This window comes from Amborella trichopoda, chromosome 7, assembly GCF_054954075.1.
Source record: "Amborella trichopoda isolate Santa Cruz 75 chromosome 7, AtrichopodaSantaCruz75HAP2 v2.0, whole genome shotgun sequence".
NCBI classification, from domain to species: Eukaryota; Viridiplantae; Streptophyta; class Magnoliopsida; order Amborellales; family Amborellaceae; genus Amborella; species Amborella trichopoda.
Window position 1 is genome coordinate 8,103,625 of NC_142342.1, and position 20,201 is coordinate 8,123,825.

The 20,201-nt window shown below is 35.0% G+C and overlaps 2 protein-coding genes across 2 annotated transcripts; both read left to right on the top strand.

The window, feature by feature from the left end:
• Positions 1-307: 307 nt before the first annotated feature.
• Positions 308-4,963, top strand: LOC105421420 (SKP1-like protein 20). The gene is made up of 2 exons (XM_020673579.2): positions 308-1,505; positions 4,499-4,963. The coding sequence occupies exons 1-2, from the start codon at positions 1,188-1,190 to the stop codon at positions 4,670-4,672; spliced, it is 492 nt and encodes a 163-aa protein (XP_020529238.1). The 5' UTR covers positions 308-1,187; the 3' UTR covers positions 4,673-4,963.
• An 8,794-nt stretch (positions 4,964-13,757) lies between these two features.
• Positions 13,758-15,649, top strand: LOC148781229 (uncharacterized). The gene is made up of 4 exons (XM_088871081.1): positions 13,758-14,077; positions 14,187-14,236; positions 14,374-14,513; positions 15,035-15,649. Exons 1-4 carry the CDS (start codon positions 13,951-13,953, stop codon positions 15,036-15,038), a joined length of 321 nt encoding a protein of 106 aa, XP_088727207.1. The 5' UTR covers positions 13,758-13,950; the 3' UTR covers positions 15,039-15,649.
• The last annotated feature ends 4,552 nt before the right edge of the window (positions 15,650-20,201 follow it).

The following is a 20,201-nucleotide window of genomic DNA, read 5'->3' on the forward strand; positions in this document are numbered from 1 at the left end:
TATATTTATACCTGTACACATAGTCAAAGTGAAGAGGTGGACACATAACGCAAGAATAAAAAATAACACTATCTCTAGAGAGATTATAGGGTAGGTGCTTTTCAATAGGGATGGCAATGGGTTGGGTTTGGCTAGACCCGGATCTGGACTCAAATAGTATTCGGGTCCAAAGTTTGGACCCATACTTGCACTGGTCGGCCCCGGGGTCTAGTCGGATCCATTGCCACCTTATAACTATGAGCTTGTTATAAATATTTTTTACCTTTTTTTTTACCATCATATATCCTATGACTATGAGTTGTTTTTTTTTTTTTTTGCCAATAATTGTGTAAATGTTGCCAATATTGTGATAAAGATAGATGAACACCTAGGGCACGCCTAAAGACACACGATTGCCCTCATATACCCTATGACCACGGGATACGGGTCAGTTGCCAATATTGTCACAATATAAATACCTAACACATGCCTAATGACACATGATTGCCATCATATATATTCTATAACTATTGAATCCAGACCTGGATCCAAATAGCATTCAGGTCCAAAATTTGAACCTATACTCGAACCTAAGGTCAGATCTATGCATTGGGTCTTGAGTTTGGGTCGATTGACACCCCCATTTTTAAAATAGAAAATAATGGATCCTATCTCAAGAGAAATTTCTAAAAATGATAGGAACTCTTAAATTCAATGGAGAGAGGGACATATATGGGTATGGGTATGGGTATGGGTATGGGAGAGAGCGAGGTTGTTGGAGCTGAGAGGGAAGAGGGTAGAGAGTGAGGGGGGTATGGAAGAGAGGAGGGGGCTAGAGAGAGAGATACGTGGAGTATGAGAGAGAATTTCCGGAGAGAGAGAGAAAATTAAGGAGATATCTCCCAAACTTGAGAAAGAAGATATAAAAGAGAGATTTCAAAATAATAAACAATAATGATAAATTGTAATTTGAATTGGCATAAAATCTACCTTCTAAAGATATTTACATTGGATATTTATATGACCGTTCAGACGAAACGACCCATATAAGCTTCCAAAGATGTTTACATGATCGCTTGGATAAACCGAAGCAGGGTTTTAGTTTACAGAGAAGGCCGGATAGAGACACAATAACCAGAGTGTTAGGGTTTTAGTTTACAGAGAGGGGCAGAAAGAGAATAACCAGAGAACCAGAGAGTTGCAGGAAGATGACTGAAGAGAAGAAGATGATCCTCGTGAGAAGTACAGAGGGAAAACTTTTTGAAGTTGCACAAGAGGCGGCTCTACAATGTGAAACAATTAAAAACATGATAGAGGATGGGTGCACCCCTAGTGAAAAGGGGATCCCACTCCCTAATGTTTCGAGCAAGACGCTTTCGAAGGTAATCAAGTACCTCATCCATCATATGGAGAATCGCAAAGGGAATGATGGAGAGGAAGAAGAGAAGAAGGCTGTGACAGAGCTCCAAAAGTGGGATGAGGAGTTTGTCAATGTCGATATGGAGACCCTCGTCGATATCGCACTGGTACAGATGCTCTATCACATCTTCTTTATTTCTCTTTCCTGTTTCTTTTTTGTATTTTCTTTTTTCTTTGTTTTCCTGATTATTTACTTGGGATTTTATTTTACTGTCTTGTTTTAACTTTGTTGATCCAGCATCACTTTTGATCATGTAAAATAAGTGGTTTCGGTTTATATCTTTTTGTATTTAAGCGTTTCAGCGTGTTTATTCATGGATTTCTTTGAGTTTGTTTTTTATCTCGTGATAGACTAATTTCCCCTTGTGTTTTCTTAAATGGATTGATTCGTGGAATTATTTTTATGTTCATGATCTTTTGATTAATGTATTTGACTCTCTCCCTCTGTCCGAGTCACAAAAAAGGTTATGTTTGAGATTTTCTTTTGTGTTTATTTTAGTGTTTGTAAAGTTGGAAAATTGTTTCATACGGTCCAAAAAGTGTAAAGCATCCATCTTTAATATGGATGCAAGTATGTGTTTCATCCGAAAACAATGGAAACTAACGGTCCAAATATTTTCTTACTAGAATTATTATTTCTAGTTTTTAGAATTTATTTATTTTTCCATATTCATGATCTCCATGTTAGAGATTACATGTCCTTAAAAATTAAATCTTAAAATCCATCTCAAAAATAGATTTATTAAGAGGCCCACATTTCTACATATGTGGGCTTGGCCGCATAGAAACCGGGTCCTTGTAAGTTTTTTATGTAGTACGGTTACGATGGGATGCATCGTGGAGATCAAAGGAATAATAGCTATGATTTCATTGGAGCTTTTACGGTCGGTAGTATTTAAAGTTGGAAAAAGTTTATATAAGGTTGCAACCTTACCTCTACAGCTATGGATGCACCTCAAAAATCCATCGGAAAGGATAGTTTGAACATTGAAAAAGCCTGTGATTGATCATCTCGACATCGAGATGTATGACCATGAAAAATAAAAAGATTTTAAGTCTCAGAAATAGTGCATTTTATGACATATTATCTACACCGTCCATTTTCAAGTTTTTCATCTGTTTATAGATCTGCTTGATTTTAACCATTTTTTAAATTTAAAATTTTATAATTAGATATAAAAATAGATTTTGAGCTAATCCTAAAAACATTTTACATCAAAATTATATACCATGGTAAAATTTGAAGGTGCACCTTACCTCTACAGCTACGGATGCATCCGTATGCCAATGGCACCCTTTAAATAATGGTTGAGGGAGTTGAAGGAAGTCTTTGAATATTTACATCTTATTATTGATTTATTCTGGAGAAGAAAATAAGCTTGTGATGCTTTGGTGATTGATTTCCTTATTTGGTTACTTTGGGCATCAATTTGTGTTTGGTGGTTTGATTTTTGCATGCTATAGTATTTTTATTGAATTATAAGATATTAGGGCTTGAGTCAAGATGTTGATTGATTTGGAAGTTTGCACTGTTTTGAGGGTATTTTTGAACCTCTTATGACTGAACATTTTCACTACTTGATGATTATTATTGGAAGTTCTTTGCGAACTATTTATAACTGTTTATTATATGAATTAGATCTTCAAGGTTTTATCCATGTGATACTTCTTGGTGAAGTGCACACAGGTTGAACTTCTATTTTATGTTTTGTATTTGGGAGAAAATTTTTCATTATTTCTCTATCATTGTCAAGTCAACTCGTTTCCATCTGTTTGAGCTTTTCATGAGATATATATATATATATATATATATATATATATATATATATATATATATATATATATATTTATATATATATGTTGGTTATGAATTATCTTTTGGACTTTGTCTTATTATTACATAATACATCATAGCTTTCTTGTTGGCAACTTAGACAGCCCTTTGATCAGGGGACTGATACACTAATGGTAGCACTTTGTTGTTTAGCTCTTCGAAATATCATATTGAGCGGTTAGCATTAATGGATCAAAAATAAAAAAAATAAAAAAAGGAAAACTGCAAAGCTCTGATGCGTGAGTATCAAAATATGCGATCAAACTGTCAAAAGAAAAAAGAAAGAAAAAAAAACGAGGATGAAGAAGAAGCAATAAAGTTGGCTCCTTGTGGTGGTCTAGTTTTCTTTCGGTGGAAGGGATCTTTGGTATGAAACAAATATTTTGGTAAATTAATTTTTTAAGAACATTGTAGTGGTATCCCATATTCTTCTATTGGGCAGTGTTGCAAATTTCTCAATCCTGCCTTTTTTGTAACAAACAAACCCCATATTTATTTTATTTTTTACTATTAGGATAATTATCTAAAACAACCATTTACTTTTGGTTAGCCTACTTGTAATACTTTGTGTAATGCATGTTTGAGTCTTTTGTCCTTTCGCTTGGGTGCTTGACATGTTAAGATTGATAAATATGCATTGAGTTGAATTTATCGGACTTGTAAGTTAACTTATGCATGCTGTAAATCTTTTCTCTTCATGTTGTAAATATTTTGTTTTGCTAGCTTGAGATTGGCACGGTATTTGTGATGAGTCAAGCATTGCTAGAATTTATTATACATGTATGTCTTTCTCTCTTGCAAACTACTTTCTATTCATCCTTTTTCTACAAGGTAACTAATGGATTTATTTCCTTCCTGAATTTTGTGTTGGTAATGAAGTTTATAACAAAGATACTTAAGTTGCTCTCTCAAGTTTCGAGTGCTATTAATTTATATAAATGTGAATCTATACTATTCTCAGCTTGTGGTTGATATGTTACAATATTCTTTTCTTACTTAGTTTTGTTTTTTCTCAGTTGAACACAACTTGAGGATTTCTTGAATTGTTATTTGTGCCTTCATCAGTTTCCTTTCTTTTTTCCATGTTGTTTTGTTTTGAAGCAAGATGTTTTCTTTTTTCCATGTTTTTTATTGTCGGTCTGTTTTGAAGCAAAATGTTTTGAGTTTCTGTGTATTCTCTTGACTTCACAGAGGAAACGATACCTCTAGGCATCCTAGGGGTGTCTATTTTTTCCATATTTAATTAACTGTATATTGTTTTTGCAGGCGGCAAATTACCTGAATGTGAAGAATTTGCTTGACATGACTAGCATGGCTATTGCCAATCACATCAAGGATTTGAGACCTGAAGAAGTCCGGGAGATTTTTGCAATTGAAAATGATTTTTCGCCTGAAGAAGAGGCTAACGTGAGGGAGCAAAACAAGTGGGCTTTTGAATGAGTCCGCTCTTCTTAGAGCTCTCTTTTCAAATTGTTTTTGGACATTAAATTTTTTGTTTTAGAACCATATGTTTACACAACAAATTGAGGTTTTGGTAATTGGTATCACCACCATGATGCCCATGAGTCTTCACTTTTTGGTGATTTGGGTGTGGGTGTGTAAGTATGGTTAATTAGTTTCAGGCTTGAGTTGCTGATTTTGTAAAGGTGTTTTGCCTCTCTCTCATTATTCACAAAGATGTCATTTATTCACAAGTATTCTGTGTAACGATTGAATGTTGGTTTTTAGAAAGAGGTGGATACATATTTGCTTGGATCTGAAGTAGGATCAAATAGAAGAAGTCCTTTTGATTTGGGATATACATGTCCTATACTACATATGAATATAAGTGGGCATAATTGGGCTTAGTCTGGCTATTTACCCCAAAATTTGGGCTACTACGCTTGGCTTTTGAGCGAAGTATTCTAGACCTTGGATTTTGAGTGCCACAAAGCAAAGTCATGAGAATTTCTATTGTTTTTTTTTTTTTAATCCAATTTTCACAGAATTTTTGTTCCTTTCGCTCCAAACGTCCTTCGAGATGGATATTTTAAAAAAGGAAAATGGTTTGATAGGGAATAACTAGTGCTACAGCCCTCCTCACCATCCCTTGGTTTGGATGGGGACGATTTAACACGGGAAGTCAACGGGAAACTGAGGCACCTAGAGCCCCGGTGGCACCTAGCCCTTTCTTAATCTAGTTTTTTTTTAAGAAACCCCTTTTATATTTTTGTGAGAGAGGGATACTTTGAGAGAGTTTTTTTAAGAAACCAACCTTTTATATTTTTGTGAGAGAGGGATACTTGAGAGAGAGTAAAGAAGCATAGAAGAGCAGAAGCTAAGATCCTATTTCTTCATAAGTATTATGTTTGGTCTTTAGAAAGAGGTAGATGAATGTTTACTTGGATTTCAAATTAGATCAATATATATTCTATACTATATGAATATATTGTCCTTTGCTTGGCTTCTGAACGAGTCATCCTAGGCCTTCGGATTTTGCCGTAACACCAAAGCTAAGCAAAGTCCTGAGAACTTCTATTGCCTTTGTTTAATGCAATTTTTATAGAATTTTTTATTCCGTCGTGGCCATGTGTCAAGTGACATATGCTTCCCTTAGCATCATGGGTTGGTATTGTGTCCACTTTGATCCAAGCTTGGTATAGTTGGGTGCACTGAAAGTGGCACGTCCGCTCTGATCCAAGCCATCTTCCGTCTTATTGAACCTGTGGATGGAAAGAGAAGTATGGATGGCATTGACATCTCCACAATTGGCCTTCGTGACCTGCACACTCGTCTTAGTATCATCCCCAAGAACCCACCTTTTGTGATGGAACAATAAGGGGCAATGGTTTAAAAAGCGGATCGGTGATCCGGATTGGGTATCTCAAAAACAGATTTAGATCGACGAATCGGTGATTCAGATTGAGAATCGATTGAATCGGTCAGATTAAAGCTTCAAAAAAATCCAAAAAATTTATTAAAATTCATTATAAATATTGTTTTTTAAGAATTCAATAAAAAATAAGGGTACTCTATTAAGAATTTTCATTTCTTTGCATGAATATGCGAATATTGATATGTTCTTTCTCTGCATGAACTACTAGTTACCATTTAATTTACATCACACAAAAAGATAAACATAGAATTATCATGGAATAAGTATATCAACATGCATGGACTACAATAAAGCATACAATTAGTAACATACGATCTAAAAATAAAATGACAGACGACGTCGTTTTTCTTCGTGGTCACGCCGGTGCCATTGCTTGAATTCGTTTGACAATTCATTAATTCGATCAAAAAACGAATCATCGATATTAGCAGGCGTCTGACTATATCCAAATCCCTGAGTGTTAGTGCACTGTTGTGTTCCCAATCCAAAATCTCCGAAGCTTGTCCATCATTCATGCTCACCTACACTGTCGTGCTCATCCCTACCCTGTTGCTGTTGGGACTTGATATGTGAATACTATGGCTGGGATAGGGTGGCCTCAAAATCATCATCTCTCTCATTTTCCCTTAGACCCCTCATTAGGTGCAATATCACCGACATCTCCGACGAATTGTGGATACGTTGGCTGGCTGCTTCCTCTTTCATGCTGCTCATTACCTTCTTCAAGATCTTTCTCACCGATAGCCTCAAAGAACACTCTCTTGTGCAACACTGGCTCCTCCTCTTCTACTACCCATTGGTCTACTGTGTCTGTGACAAATAATGTGTCTAAGTCTATTGACCCATAGTCCTTCTTATTTGTTACTCTCGGAGGTTTAAGTTGTAATGACCGTAGACTAGTTTATGAAGCTTCTTCGAAGCAAGTCGATTTCTCCTAATAGTGTGCAACCATTGAAACGTACTCCAGTTGCGCTCACAGCCAGTAGCAGAACATGTCTGGGAGAGTACCTTGATTGCTATCCTTCTTAGGTGAGGTGCATCAGTACCATATATCTCCCACCATTCAGCTGGATTAAAATGCAAAAAGCATTGTAAGGGCAAAAATAATTCATAAGATTAAATATATGAATGAACAAAATATTAGCTAGAGGATAACCTGGATCCATCTTAGTTCGAGAATTCCTGGTAAGTCTAGTTCTGAAGGATCCTATAGCATCCATATACATAGCAAGCTAAAACAAATATATTTCGTTTTAGTGCATTATTCCTCACAAATATAACAACTCAATGAAGTTCTTACCAAAACATTAAATAATACCTCTTGTATTGCTGCTACTTGGTTTCGATGGATTCTCTTCAACCTTGCAATAATGTATCTGACCCCTTCCATAATCTTGTAGGGATGTTCAGGTATCAAATAGAAAAATTTTGGGTTGAAGTAGTAACCTAGAAAATATATAGATAGAAAAATGTCACTTACAATTTCATAAAAAAATGATTTAAAATGAAACATTCTAATGATATAAATATATATTTACCAGCATAATGAATTGGACATCCAAATTTGGTGTTCCACCTCCTTTTTATAATCTCGATCACTTTGCTAGCAAAACTACACTTCTCCCCAATAGCTGATTTCGCCCTCTCGATACCTTTATAAAGAATGCCCATGGTAGCTTTCTTGTCAGTATCCACCATTCTTAACACTGTGACTAAAGGGGCAGTGGCCTATACGACACTGGAACATCGAGACCAGAACCTCCTATTTAAGACTATGTCGTCCACTTTTATACCGGTACTTGACTTTGAGATGCGGTCATTTAACCACTCTTCACAGGTAAACAATCTCTTTAATGCACCTTTAGATTCCCGAATGGAGTCCACAACTAAGTAATTGGTCGCAAAGCGGGTTATGACAGACTTGATTATCTCTTTTTTCTTAGAGTGTTCTCTAAACATAAATAAAATTTTAGAGTGATTATATATAAATCTCGACACCAACCTTCCTTCTTTTAGAGTCTCCTTCGCAATTTTGATCTCACCGAACTCCTCTAACATAAGATTGATGATATGTGCAACACACGGGGTTCATACTAGATGCTTTCTCTTATCCATCAACTTGCTGCCTGCAGAAACACATGCACGCGCATTGCCCGTAATAAACTAGGCTACATGCTTATCTCCCACCTCCTTCAATATCTGATCATATAGTCGTACGTAGAAGTTTGCATCCTTCTTCGTCCCTGATACGTCTTTGCTAGACAAAAAAGCTATATCTTTTGAAGAATAGGTCAAGAAGTTTAAAAACACCTTTTTGCTAACTTTATTCAACAACCATCACTCATGAGAGTAATGTCTATCGATGGCTAATTCTGTTTATATTCTTCAATCCACTTTGTGACTTCCTCCACCTCTTCATCTAATATTGCCCCACTAAGCTCATATGCCGTCAGGGATTTTACCCCGGGCCCGGCTCTCTGAATTTCATTGACCATAGGTAGAAAATATGGGCTATTGGCTGCATCAAAAGGAATCCCTTTATCATAGAACCATTTACCAACATATCTCTCCAACATGTTTATTGTACCTTTAACCATGCCTTTTAGGGTCATTTGTTGTAACTTAAGCTTTGAGAGAAATGAGTCTATACGACTATGACCTGCAATACTGGCACTCCTAGATAAGCTAGGAACTATTTCTTCAACGTTTGATTCTTGTTGACACATACTGCCACCAACCCCTCTATACATATTTGAGCTAAGCCCACCATACATGCTCGACCTGGGGCCGGCATGCATGTTTAAGCTGGGCCCGCCATATATGTCTGAGCTAGACCCATCTTGCATGTGTATGTCATAACCACCGGGCATTCTAAACCCACGTTCCCTCTGATATTGTTCATGTAAACTCATTATTGTGGCCATTTCCATGTCATTATTATATTACTCTTCTAGGTCATTATTATATTGCTCTTCTGGATCATTCATGCTTGATGGCGTATATAAACTAGCTATCTCCTCATTCATCCTATGTTTGGCAATTTTTTTACCTTTGTTAATCTTAAGAAATGCTACAATCTGTTTGTTTACATTACTAGGGAGACTACTCCATGCAGAAACATCTCCCTTAACCCCTGCCAAGTGTTGCTTGAACCTATGTACCCCACTACTTATCACTCTTTCGCAGTAATTACAAATAATTTTGTCTTTTTTGTTGGGATCAAGTCTGACCCCATGTTGCCATGCAGGGTCTTCTGCAGATCTTGACATGATTCAACTGTTTTAATATGTAAAAAGTTAAAAATTAACCTGACAGTTCAACAAGAAAAATAATCACCATGTGTAGTGATAATATGTTGAGGTAGTTCATGTAGTTATATTTGTTGTTATTTGTTATTGCAAAATACTTCTATTGATAATAATATTTTCGGACATATCAATTACAAATATACAGAATAATATAATACAAAATGCAAGTTCCAAACATGGCTACAACTCAATTATCAAGAACATACATTTTTTGCATTAAAAATTTAATAATAAAATTGAAAAAATGCAAAATAATATAATTGTCATACGTGCCACGATTTTTTTACAATGATATTCATTTTAATTCCTCACGATAATACAATTTAACAACATGCATTTTTTGCATTCAAAATTTTAAAAATTGAAAATACATTTTTAATGCAAAACTACATTAAAAATATAATACAGTTTTGCATTATAAATATAATAACATGTATGTTTTTGCATAAATATTCTATCAACATGCAATTTTGTCAACAAACACTTTAACAATAAAAATTAAAAATATGGTTTAATACCTCATGATAATCAAAACCTGGTCACTATTTTCACATCTTTTCGGAAAATCACGATTTTTCAAAAAAAATCAATCATGCACTAAAAACAAAAAAACAAAAAAAAACAATTCTTCGCAGAGCCCCCTAACATCAGTCATTCCAACTAAAAAATGCATTAACAAAAAATTTTAAAAATATAGTTTTGCATTAAAAATATAATAACATGCATTTTTTTGTATAAATAATCTATCAACATACAATTTTTTCAATAAAAGCTTTAACAATAAAAATTAAAAATATGGTTTAATACCTCATGATAATCAAAACCTGGTCACTATTTTCACATCTTTTTGGAAAATCTCGATTTTTTTTAAAAAATCGATCATGTATTAAAAAAAAACAAAAAAAAACAATTCTTCACAGAGCCACCTAACATCAGTCATTCCAACTCAAAAAGGCATTAACAACAAATTAAAAAAATACAGTTTTGCATTAAAAATATAATAACATGTATTTTTTTGCATAAATAATCTATCAACATACAATTTTTTCAACAAAAACTTTAACAATAAAAATTAAAAATATGGTCTAATACCTCATGATAATCAAAACCTGGTCACGATTTTCACATCTTTTAGGAAAATCGCCATTTTTCAAAAAATTCGATCATGGATAAAAAAAAAAAAAAAAAGTACAGCAAACTCAAACAATAGAAATTAAAAATATGGTTTAATACCTCATGATAATCAAAACCTTGTCATGTTTTTTACATCTTTTCGGAAAATCATAAATTTTCAAAAAATTCGATAATGGATTACAAAAAAAAAAAAATCTGTTCTTCACAGACCCACCTTATATCAGCCATTTCAACTAAAAAATCCACCTCCAAGTGAATAAATTACATCCAATTGAGTGCATGTTTTGATAAACAACACTATAAAGAATCAAAACCCTAAATTATGAACACATTATCATCAATAAATCAAATCAAAATCGATTAAATTGAGCAAAAAGAAAAAAAACGTAGTTCTTCACAGTCAACAGTCATTGAATCTAAAAAATGAAGCTCAAATTGAATAAATAAGATCAAATTGAATACATCTGATTATAAACAAGACTATAACGATTAAAAACCCTAGAAATCTAATACATTATTTGTAATATATCGTCAACAATAGATCGAAAGGCAGAAAAAAAAAAAAAAACAGCAGAAATTTTTTTTCACAGACATCACTGTGTTCTTCTAAAAACTCAGGCTGTAATTGAATAAATTAAATAAAATTGAATATGGTAAATGATAAAAGACATGATAAAGATTTAAAACCCTACAAATTTAACTGATTATTTTTCAAAATATGGACTGAAATTGATCAATGGTGGAAAAAAAAAAAAAAACGCATAGTTCTTACTTGGATTCGTGAATCCGTGGCTACAATCTCCAAATTAATCTGTTTTTCTCAAAGATAATCATAAATTCGTAACAAAAATTTCTAATGAACATATTTACGATCAATATGCTTCAAACTTTTCATAGATTTATGCCCTATTTGGCATGAAACAAAAGGAAAAGCAGAAACCCTAAAACCCGTAACTTTTATGATCCAAAAACATGAAATTTTTCAACCATTTAATGCATGAAAAGGCTGAAAAAGCTGCACAAAGCCTGAATATTCAATCATATGACAAAAAAAAAAAGAAAAATGATAAAAAAAAGACAAAATTTGAAGAAACCTGTGAAGAATACTGTGCAGCCCGTGTTCTTCACGGGACTCGCCGATTCGGTACAGTGAATCGGCGATTCACTGTACAGAGTCGCTCGGTTCTCTCTGGAATCGGGCGATTCCGTGTAAAATGCAGGAACCGGTTCGGACTGTGCCGATTCTCGAGTCCAACCGGGCGAGTCCGGTTCAACTCGACTTTTTTTAAAACACTAATCAAAGGCAACCTTGATCCCCTTGAAGAGCACTCTGATCTTCAAGAATGGGAGGTTAGCGTTTTTCTCTTACCCGTTAATCCTTGCCTCTTTGAGAAACCTGACTTCAAAACTGAAGTTGTGGCTCTCTGGGTTTGCTTTATTTTCCTTGCTGAGAATATGAAGTATCAGAAAATGCAAAAGAAAAAACTAATCCAAAATGCTTTAGCATGTGGGCTTTTGTGTTTCCTTTTCTTTTTCTTTAATGAGATTGTGAAGTTTCATTGCAAGTGGAAAAAAAATGATGTTAGCTCTTCATTCTGATATGATCTTATTTGGTAGTTCCCGAGCACTTGAACAAGTGTCAGCTTGGAGAAATTACTAGTAGAAAAGAGCAGAAGCTTGACACTCAGGTATGTGTGTTTCTCCTGAATACAACTGTTTGTGTGTGTTTGAAGATTCCTTTAGCAAAGCTGTTACTTAGCAATTTAGATTAGCACTTAACATCTTTTTTATTTTTTGCTTGAAAGTTGCATGAAAGCTTTAGATAATATGGCAAGATCTTGACACTTTTTCTCAATTTTTTTAACACAAATTTTTGAAATAAAGTTTGTTTATGTGCAAATGGAAGTATGAGTTTTTTGAGAAAATAGAAGGATATGTTGATAGTATCAGATAAATATGATGGTAAGAAACTCTTATTTGTTTTGAAGTAGTTGAGCCGTGGCTCAGATGGAAAGGGTACTTGTTGCAACCTTGAGAGTAAAAGTTCAAACCCATGTAACTCATTGAAGTAAGCATAGAAATAAAAAATAGAAAATTAATAGATTTTCAAATTTTTATCTTTCTCTGCAATGTTTGTTACTTTTTAGCTTTCTTACTTTTTACCTAGAGTTCCTTAAATAAGAATTCCTTAAAATCACCCTAGAAATTTATTTTCCTTGTCAATACCTGGGAATCAGATTTTTTGGTGGTTATATGTTCACATACGGTTCTGAAAAATGGAGATAACTGGAATACTGGGCAGCAGCAGCTTGTGTCATTGGGTCAGGCCCTTTTGAAGCAGGCGCGTGTATTGGTGCTCGACGAGGCAACATCTTCTGTTGACATGACCACAGATAATGTAATTCAGAGGGTCATTTGAACAGGGTTTAGGGATTGTACGGTCATCACTATTCCACAGCGTCCTCGACTGTGATTGGTGGCGAGCGGGTTATAGTTCTTAGTGACGGTGACTATGGCTTTAGTATTTGGATTTATATTATAACAAGGGAAAGCATATCATAATTCGATGCACTGTAGAAAAAGTGTAGGGCATGGGCCGAGGCCATCCTGTAAAAAATGGATGGTGATGGACCCCCATCATTGGGTTCATGTGTTTTTGTTGGGTACACTCTCTTTCCATCACGATCCACCATTTAATCAATCATGATGACCCCAATGGACAATGTTTTTACCGCAGTCCATGAGATTGTAGCGTATGTATGCTTTCCGTTTAGATCATGATAATCTAATAGACTATGGAACGGACATTATCCGAGGAATGGGAAAACCATCACCTCAACGGATGTTGCTATCTTTTCAAGCTGGAAAAAACTTATGGAATGCCTTTGATTTCTTTCTCTTTTGCTTCTTGTTTATTTGAGTTGTTCTTTTCAATTTGGGAAATTCATGGATGGGTTTGGTTTTTTTTTTTACTGTGTATGGCTCAAAAATAATATCTTATTACATAAAAAGACGCATCAAAAAAAATTTTTGTTATTCTTTTTTGTTAAGTTTATTTTCTGATATAATGTTTCAAACATAACACCGCTTTATTTACCCCATCTTATTCCTTCTTGCTCCGTCTCTCAATGACAAGTACTTCCCCCTCGTACCTCCATTATAGTTAAACCCCACTCTCCCCTCGCTATAAAATGCATGCCCCTTCAACCTTGGGATGCCATCCCACCAAATTTCCTAGTGACAGAAAGAAAGGAGAGAGAAACTAAAAGATGGGAGCATTACTGCCATTGAGGAGAACGGAAACGAGACGGGAGGCAAGCCATTAGTTGAAAAGGGAAATAGAGGACATTTCTCTTTTTTTCTGTGTTATTCGGTTTCTCTCTCTATGAAGCTGCTGTTTTATGGGGTCCAAAACAACCAGTCTCCATAGAAGAAGTGCAGGTCGACCCTCCTCAGAAGATGGAGTTTCGCCTAAGGATCCTTTATTCCTCTATTCGCGACACCGATCTTGGCTTCTGGTTGGGAGAGGTCAGTTTGCCTATCTTCTAAAACCGAGAGAGAGAGAGAGAGAGAGAGAGGGGGTGATTTCTGTGGATTCATTTTCAAAAAGTAAAATTTTTATTTTTTTATCATACAGAACTAAAGCCAGCAGGCATTCCCTCGAATATTGGGTCACGAAGCGGCAGGGTAAGGATGGTCTGTTATTTGATTCCAGTCTCCATTTTGTGCATGAACCAGTCTCTCTCTTATTTTGTTGGTGTACATCAAAGGTCTCTGTTTCTCTCTAGAAAAGTTGAATGATTTGAGTTTCTCTCTAAACATAGGAGCAATTGGCGGTGGAGAGCGTAGGGGAGGGGGTCAAGGACTTGAGTGAAGGGGATCACGTGGTGCCCATTTTTAACAGAGAATGCGGAGCATACTCATACTGTGAGTCTGGAAAGACGAACCAGTGCTCGAGGTTAAGGTACAAACCTAAAGACCGTCATGGATAATGATGGGAAAACCCGGTTTTCTGTTAAGGGAAAACCCGTTTACCACTTGCTCTATGCCTCCACATTCAGTGAATACGCCGCCTTGGATGCTGGTTGTGCAGTTAAGGTTGACCCCAAATGGCCCCCGCTAGAGAGAGAAAGAATCTAAGCTTTTTTTATTGGGACAAACTTGATAAAAAAATAAAAAAAAAATTATAAATGCGATTTTTTTAGATAATAATGTGCTATTTTTAAGTTATACCGTTATTACGGTAAAAAAAAACTGATCCTTACGTAAGTTTCTCATTTTTCTGGATACCATTGGAAATCAAATGTTCTAAAAACATTTCAGTTGTTTCATGGAAAGCCACTTAATTCTCTTACTCTTTTTTCTTTCGGTTCTCTCATATTTGGTCATCTTTTGAAGTTCTAGTAATCGTTTCCTCTTTTTCAGTTCTCTCTGATTCTTTCTCTAAAATGCTCTCATTTCATTCGTGTATGATATCTTCATCAGGTGAGGTGAGGTAGCCAAGCTTGATACTCCCTCACGTTTGCTGGAGGAATGTTCTTGAAGCTTTTATCTAAGTAAACTTTAAGATCAAATAGTCTCATACGCCTGAAAGGTTATGATCCAACCGCCAAAGAAGAAAAGGATACTTATTAACCGCGACTAAACCTTGCCGAGTGGCTAAAAGATTAGTGTTCCTCCGTATATCATGCGAACAAACTAGGGCTTCGAAGTTGAGGATGAATCGAAGGGAAATATGCCGTTCTCATTCCTTGTTGCTACCCTCATCACCATGAAAAGAATTTGCAATCGTGAGATAGGTAAGTGCAGGAGAGACAACGAGCTTCCATCTATCATGTTTCGTCAGAGAAAGAACGGCATCATAGATGGACATATCTGTGTAAGTTAGATGTTTCGCGAGAAAAAGAACGGCATCACAGACAGTGTAAGTTGAGCTGAGAGTCGGCCATTGGGCCAAGTCAGAAATAATGAAAATTCAGTTCCACTTGCTCTCCTTCTTTCCCGGTCATTTTTTTATTTTATTTTCATCGCATGTATACAGGCAGTGGCACTGTTCAAAGAGACAAATTTTGTTAATGATTTGGTTGAATGAACCTCCAAGCAGAGTATGATGAAGTTGTATCTTTGGGCATGTGAGGCATGCCTGGCATTGAAAGCCTAGAAGTTATCCCTCAAGAGCAACAAGTATATGCTATACTTGTTACTGGGATTCGACATTTAAAACTGCAGTTACCAACTTGGATTTATTTTTGTATGATCAGCTGTGGCCATGCCCATCATAAATGCTGACAATCATGGGGAGCTGTCAAACGGCTTCGTCAACTATAGCCAATATTTCTAAATAGGAATATTTTCAAATAAGAAAGGATACAAAAGATATTTTGTTTTTGGTACAATGAGATCACAATCATTTGTACGTGTTAGATTCCAAATAGGGTGTTAGATTTCAGTACACATACCAAGAAATTGGATGGCTTGAGGTATTTGTGGTCTTGGAGTAAATGATTCTTTTCAAATAAACCAATTTTATAGAAATTGAGTACAATTTTGGTTATCAGCTATTTATAACTGGTTTTTTCGATTATTGCCCCTTCGTGATTAAGGAACTGATACCTTTCTTCTTCTTTTTTGAATTTAAGTAAAACACAAATTCTAGCTGAATTTGTTTCGAGTTTCGACTCCTTAAGGAGGTAGTGTAATGAAAAATCAAGACATACGGCAAAAGAGACGCAATACAAAGTTCTTTCATTAATGGCATGGTTAATATATGCTTACGGTAATTGGGATTGGACATAAATATTCCCACATGAAGAATAAAAGGATTCAAATATAAAAAAAAAGTATACAATGAGACCATTTATCTTTGGTACAAGGTGGTCACAATTAATCTTGACCATTGGATGTGAAATTGAGTGGCTACATTTATTGCATTGGTCAAGCTCAAAGTTCAAAAGAAAATTTCTTGAACTTTATGATAAATCTAAGCTTTTAGATTTCACATTGATTGGTTATAAGTAATTGTGATCTCCTATCAAAGGTAAATAGTCTCATTGTATACCATTCTAATACAAAATATGTATGCAGTGTAGTATACCTTAACTCTCTTCTTGAAGTTGGTCCCTTGTCATGCAACAAACAACGGCTAGCACGAAGGTCGTTGCGCTAATGCGCATCTGATTTCATGCAAGAAGCAACGGCTAGCGCAAAAGCCATTGTGCTAACGTGCCTCCATTGCTTCTTGCTTTCGTGTAATAGTATCAAACCATGCACAGCTTGCAATAAGCCAATAAACTTCATCCTTGCCCAATAACTTGTTAATGAAATAAGGAATTTGATCTTCAGTTCCAAGGTATTGACTGTCAACGAGTCGAGGCCATGGCCTTAAACTCTGCCTCTGCAAAAGATCTGGAAATAGTTGTTTGCTTATTACTCTTCCGTGAGAGTGGACTCTGTCCCCCAAAAGTTACAGTGACCCTGTCGTCGATCATCGGAGCTTGATTAGTTGCTAGATGAAGACAGATAAATCTCCTTTGTAGGTGAGCTTTTCATATATCTCAAAGGCTGATGGATAGCATCAAGCTTTGGCTTCCATGGACTTAGCAAGTAACTTGATGTTTTTCTCCACAACGATTTGCTCCGTTAGAGAATGTGCAACGTTCCTGCATAATGTTCTCATTTCGTCATATCATTTTGTTTGGAACGAAAAATACCCGGGTAAAACAAGCCAAGAAAACATTATAATTTTTCCAAGGAATTTTAACTAGAAGTATCAGTTAATCTTAATGGACTGAATCGAATGGAGGTGGACGATATCATTGGCGTCAAAATTAAACCAGTAATATCAGCCCCAATGCTCTTAGTGAACAATGAGTAATCAATTATTGATTGTATGAAACTAGCAAAAGATTCAGCAAATCAACTTCTAGACACCTGTTTGAGCCTGTAAATTTAGCATCATAGTCGAGATAATCCAGTCTCCCATTTAAGGGCAAAACCAGGTTGCATATGCACATAAATATCATCACGAGCTCACCATGTAAATAAATGCAATTATGTACCAAATTGATCGCCAAAAAAGGAAGGCGCCACACCATGCAATTACCATCATGACAACTGACGAGTTATTTGGATACTTGGAAATATATAGTCCGTGAAATATATTATTGGCATAATACATTATATGCAAATTTGTTCTTATATTACTCATACTAGACATAACGATTTAACATGAAATTGTCTACAAAGAGACCATTTATCTTTTGCGTGCACAATCATTATTGTCATTTAAATTTCAAAATGGGTGGTTGTCCTAGTGTCATTGAATAAATACAAAATTTCAAAGAAAAAATTTATCACCTCAAGTCATCCAATTTGAGATAGCATGACTATACCATGCTTGTCATGCCTCAAAGAATAACTTAAGAGTAATGATCCTATGATACTCTCCCACACCTATGTACGAGGACCCCAAAAGACGATCATTAAATTTGGCACAGATTTTTAGAAAAGTTATCATATGGGTGTGAGACTAGAAAAGTCATCACATGGGTGTGAGATTTGAATTTTCTAGAGTTCTGTGCCAAATTTAATGGTGATCCTTTGGGGTCCTACATACATGGGAGTGAGAGGGTCTCACGAGGTCATTTCCCATAACTTAATAATGTGAATTAATATTAATAATAAACATTGAGTAAACTATTTTAATCACAACCTTTAAATATCGTTAATTTGTAGTTTAAATAGTGCATCTAAACTTTAATCCTAAAAAATCTTTTTTTTCAAAAATAGTAATTATTATAATTTAAATAAAATATAATTTATCATTTTTTTGTCTTGAACTTAACCCTAATCCCAAAAAAAATCCTTTGTTTTTTATTTTGTAATCATTATAATTTATCAAGCTCGCTTGTAGAGAGAGAGAGCAGAGAAGGGAGGCTCGAAGAGAGACAGACAATAGAGGGTGGGTCGAAGAGGGACAAAGAAGAGAGGTGGAAATAGTGGATTCGAGCAATATGATGGGATGAGAGAAATTGAAACCATGATTTAGAAATTGCCTTCAATCTGAAAACAGGTAGCTTGAGAGAGAGGTAAGTGGTAGGCTTATCAGGTTGAGAGGGAAAATGGGAGTTTGTGAGGGGAAGAGGATGTACCCACGAGACACGAAAAATGGTATTTTTAGAGGCGCGCATAAGATTACCAGTCATGCACGTAAAATATTTCCCAACCTTCGCATGTGTAATAGATTTGTAATCTATTTTCATTTCCTTAGATTACCTGTGACGCTCATATAAAGATTTCCTAACTCTCACGGGTGAAATCTAAGATTTCCCAACCCTCCTGTGCGTAATAAATTTCACGATATTTGGGAAAATATTGTGTAATCTAATTTTATGTCCTTATTAATAAATGCATCCAAACAATATAAATATCATATTTCCTAATAATCTATTTACTATAATATATTTTCAGGTACCCAAACGACACTTGAGGGAAACTCTCTTCAAAGTTCCAATCCACAAAATAGAAAGGACCTTTTATTCTTCATCTACAAATATCCAAAATTTGATCCCTAATAGCCCGTAGATAGTTTGAACCATATAAGAACAATAATCAATTTTAGCTCGAATAGTGTGTAGGGTACTCTGCCTTCTTTGATCCATTCGACATGGGCAATCTCTTTTCCGTTCAAACGCCCCCACAATTTGTACCTGAATCCCCTTTGTATTTGCTTGTTCAGCTAATTCAATAGCTTTTTTTTATTGCTTTTCGAAATAAAATTCTATTTTTTAATTACAGAGCAATATATTATGCAAGAATATTAGGTTGTTTATAGGTCTTGCAATTCTTGACAATTATAGCATTCAATAGTTCCATAAGCATTGAACTTCATTCTCTGAACCGATCAATTACAAGTAGTTATATTGGTGCTTAACAGGTAAAGAGTTCGAAAATTTTCATCAATAACTCATATTGCTCTCACTGGCTACATGTGTTACCATATATTTTCACATATGCTTTTGAACAAAAACACAAAACAAAAAATACTTACTGATGCATATCAAGAGATATTCAAGAGATAAAGTAAAGGTGTACAGAGTTAGGATCTCATTTCTTCGCTAGTAATCTGTGTAATGATTGAATTTTGGTCTTTGGAAAGAGGTGGATGAATATTTGTTTGGATTTCAAATAGGATCAAGTAGAAATTCTTTTGATTTGGGATATATATTCTATACCACATATGAATATTTGTTTGGATCTCAAAACTGAAGTTCACCAATAAAGCTCTCTGGGTTTGCTCTATTTTCCTTGATTAGAGCATGAAGTATCAGAAAATGCAAAAGGGAAAACTAATACAAAATGCTTTAGCACGGGGCTTTTGTGTTTCCTGTTTATTTTTCTTTAATGAGATTGTGAAGTTTCATTGAAGTAGGAAAAAAAAGATGATGTTAGCTCTTAATTCCCATCTGATCTTACGTGCAATAAAATACGTTTATGTGCAAATGGAAGTATAAGTTTTTAATAAAATAGATATATTGATAATACAAGACAAATATAATTGTAAGAAACTCTTTTTTTTTTTTTTTTTAAGTAGTTGAGCCATAGCTCAGATGGAAGGTTTTTGTTGCAACCTTGAGAGTATAGATTCAAACCC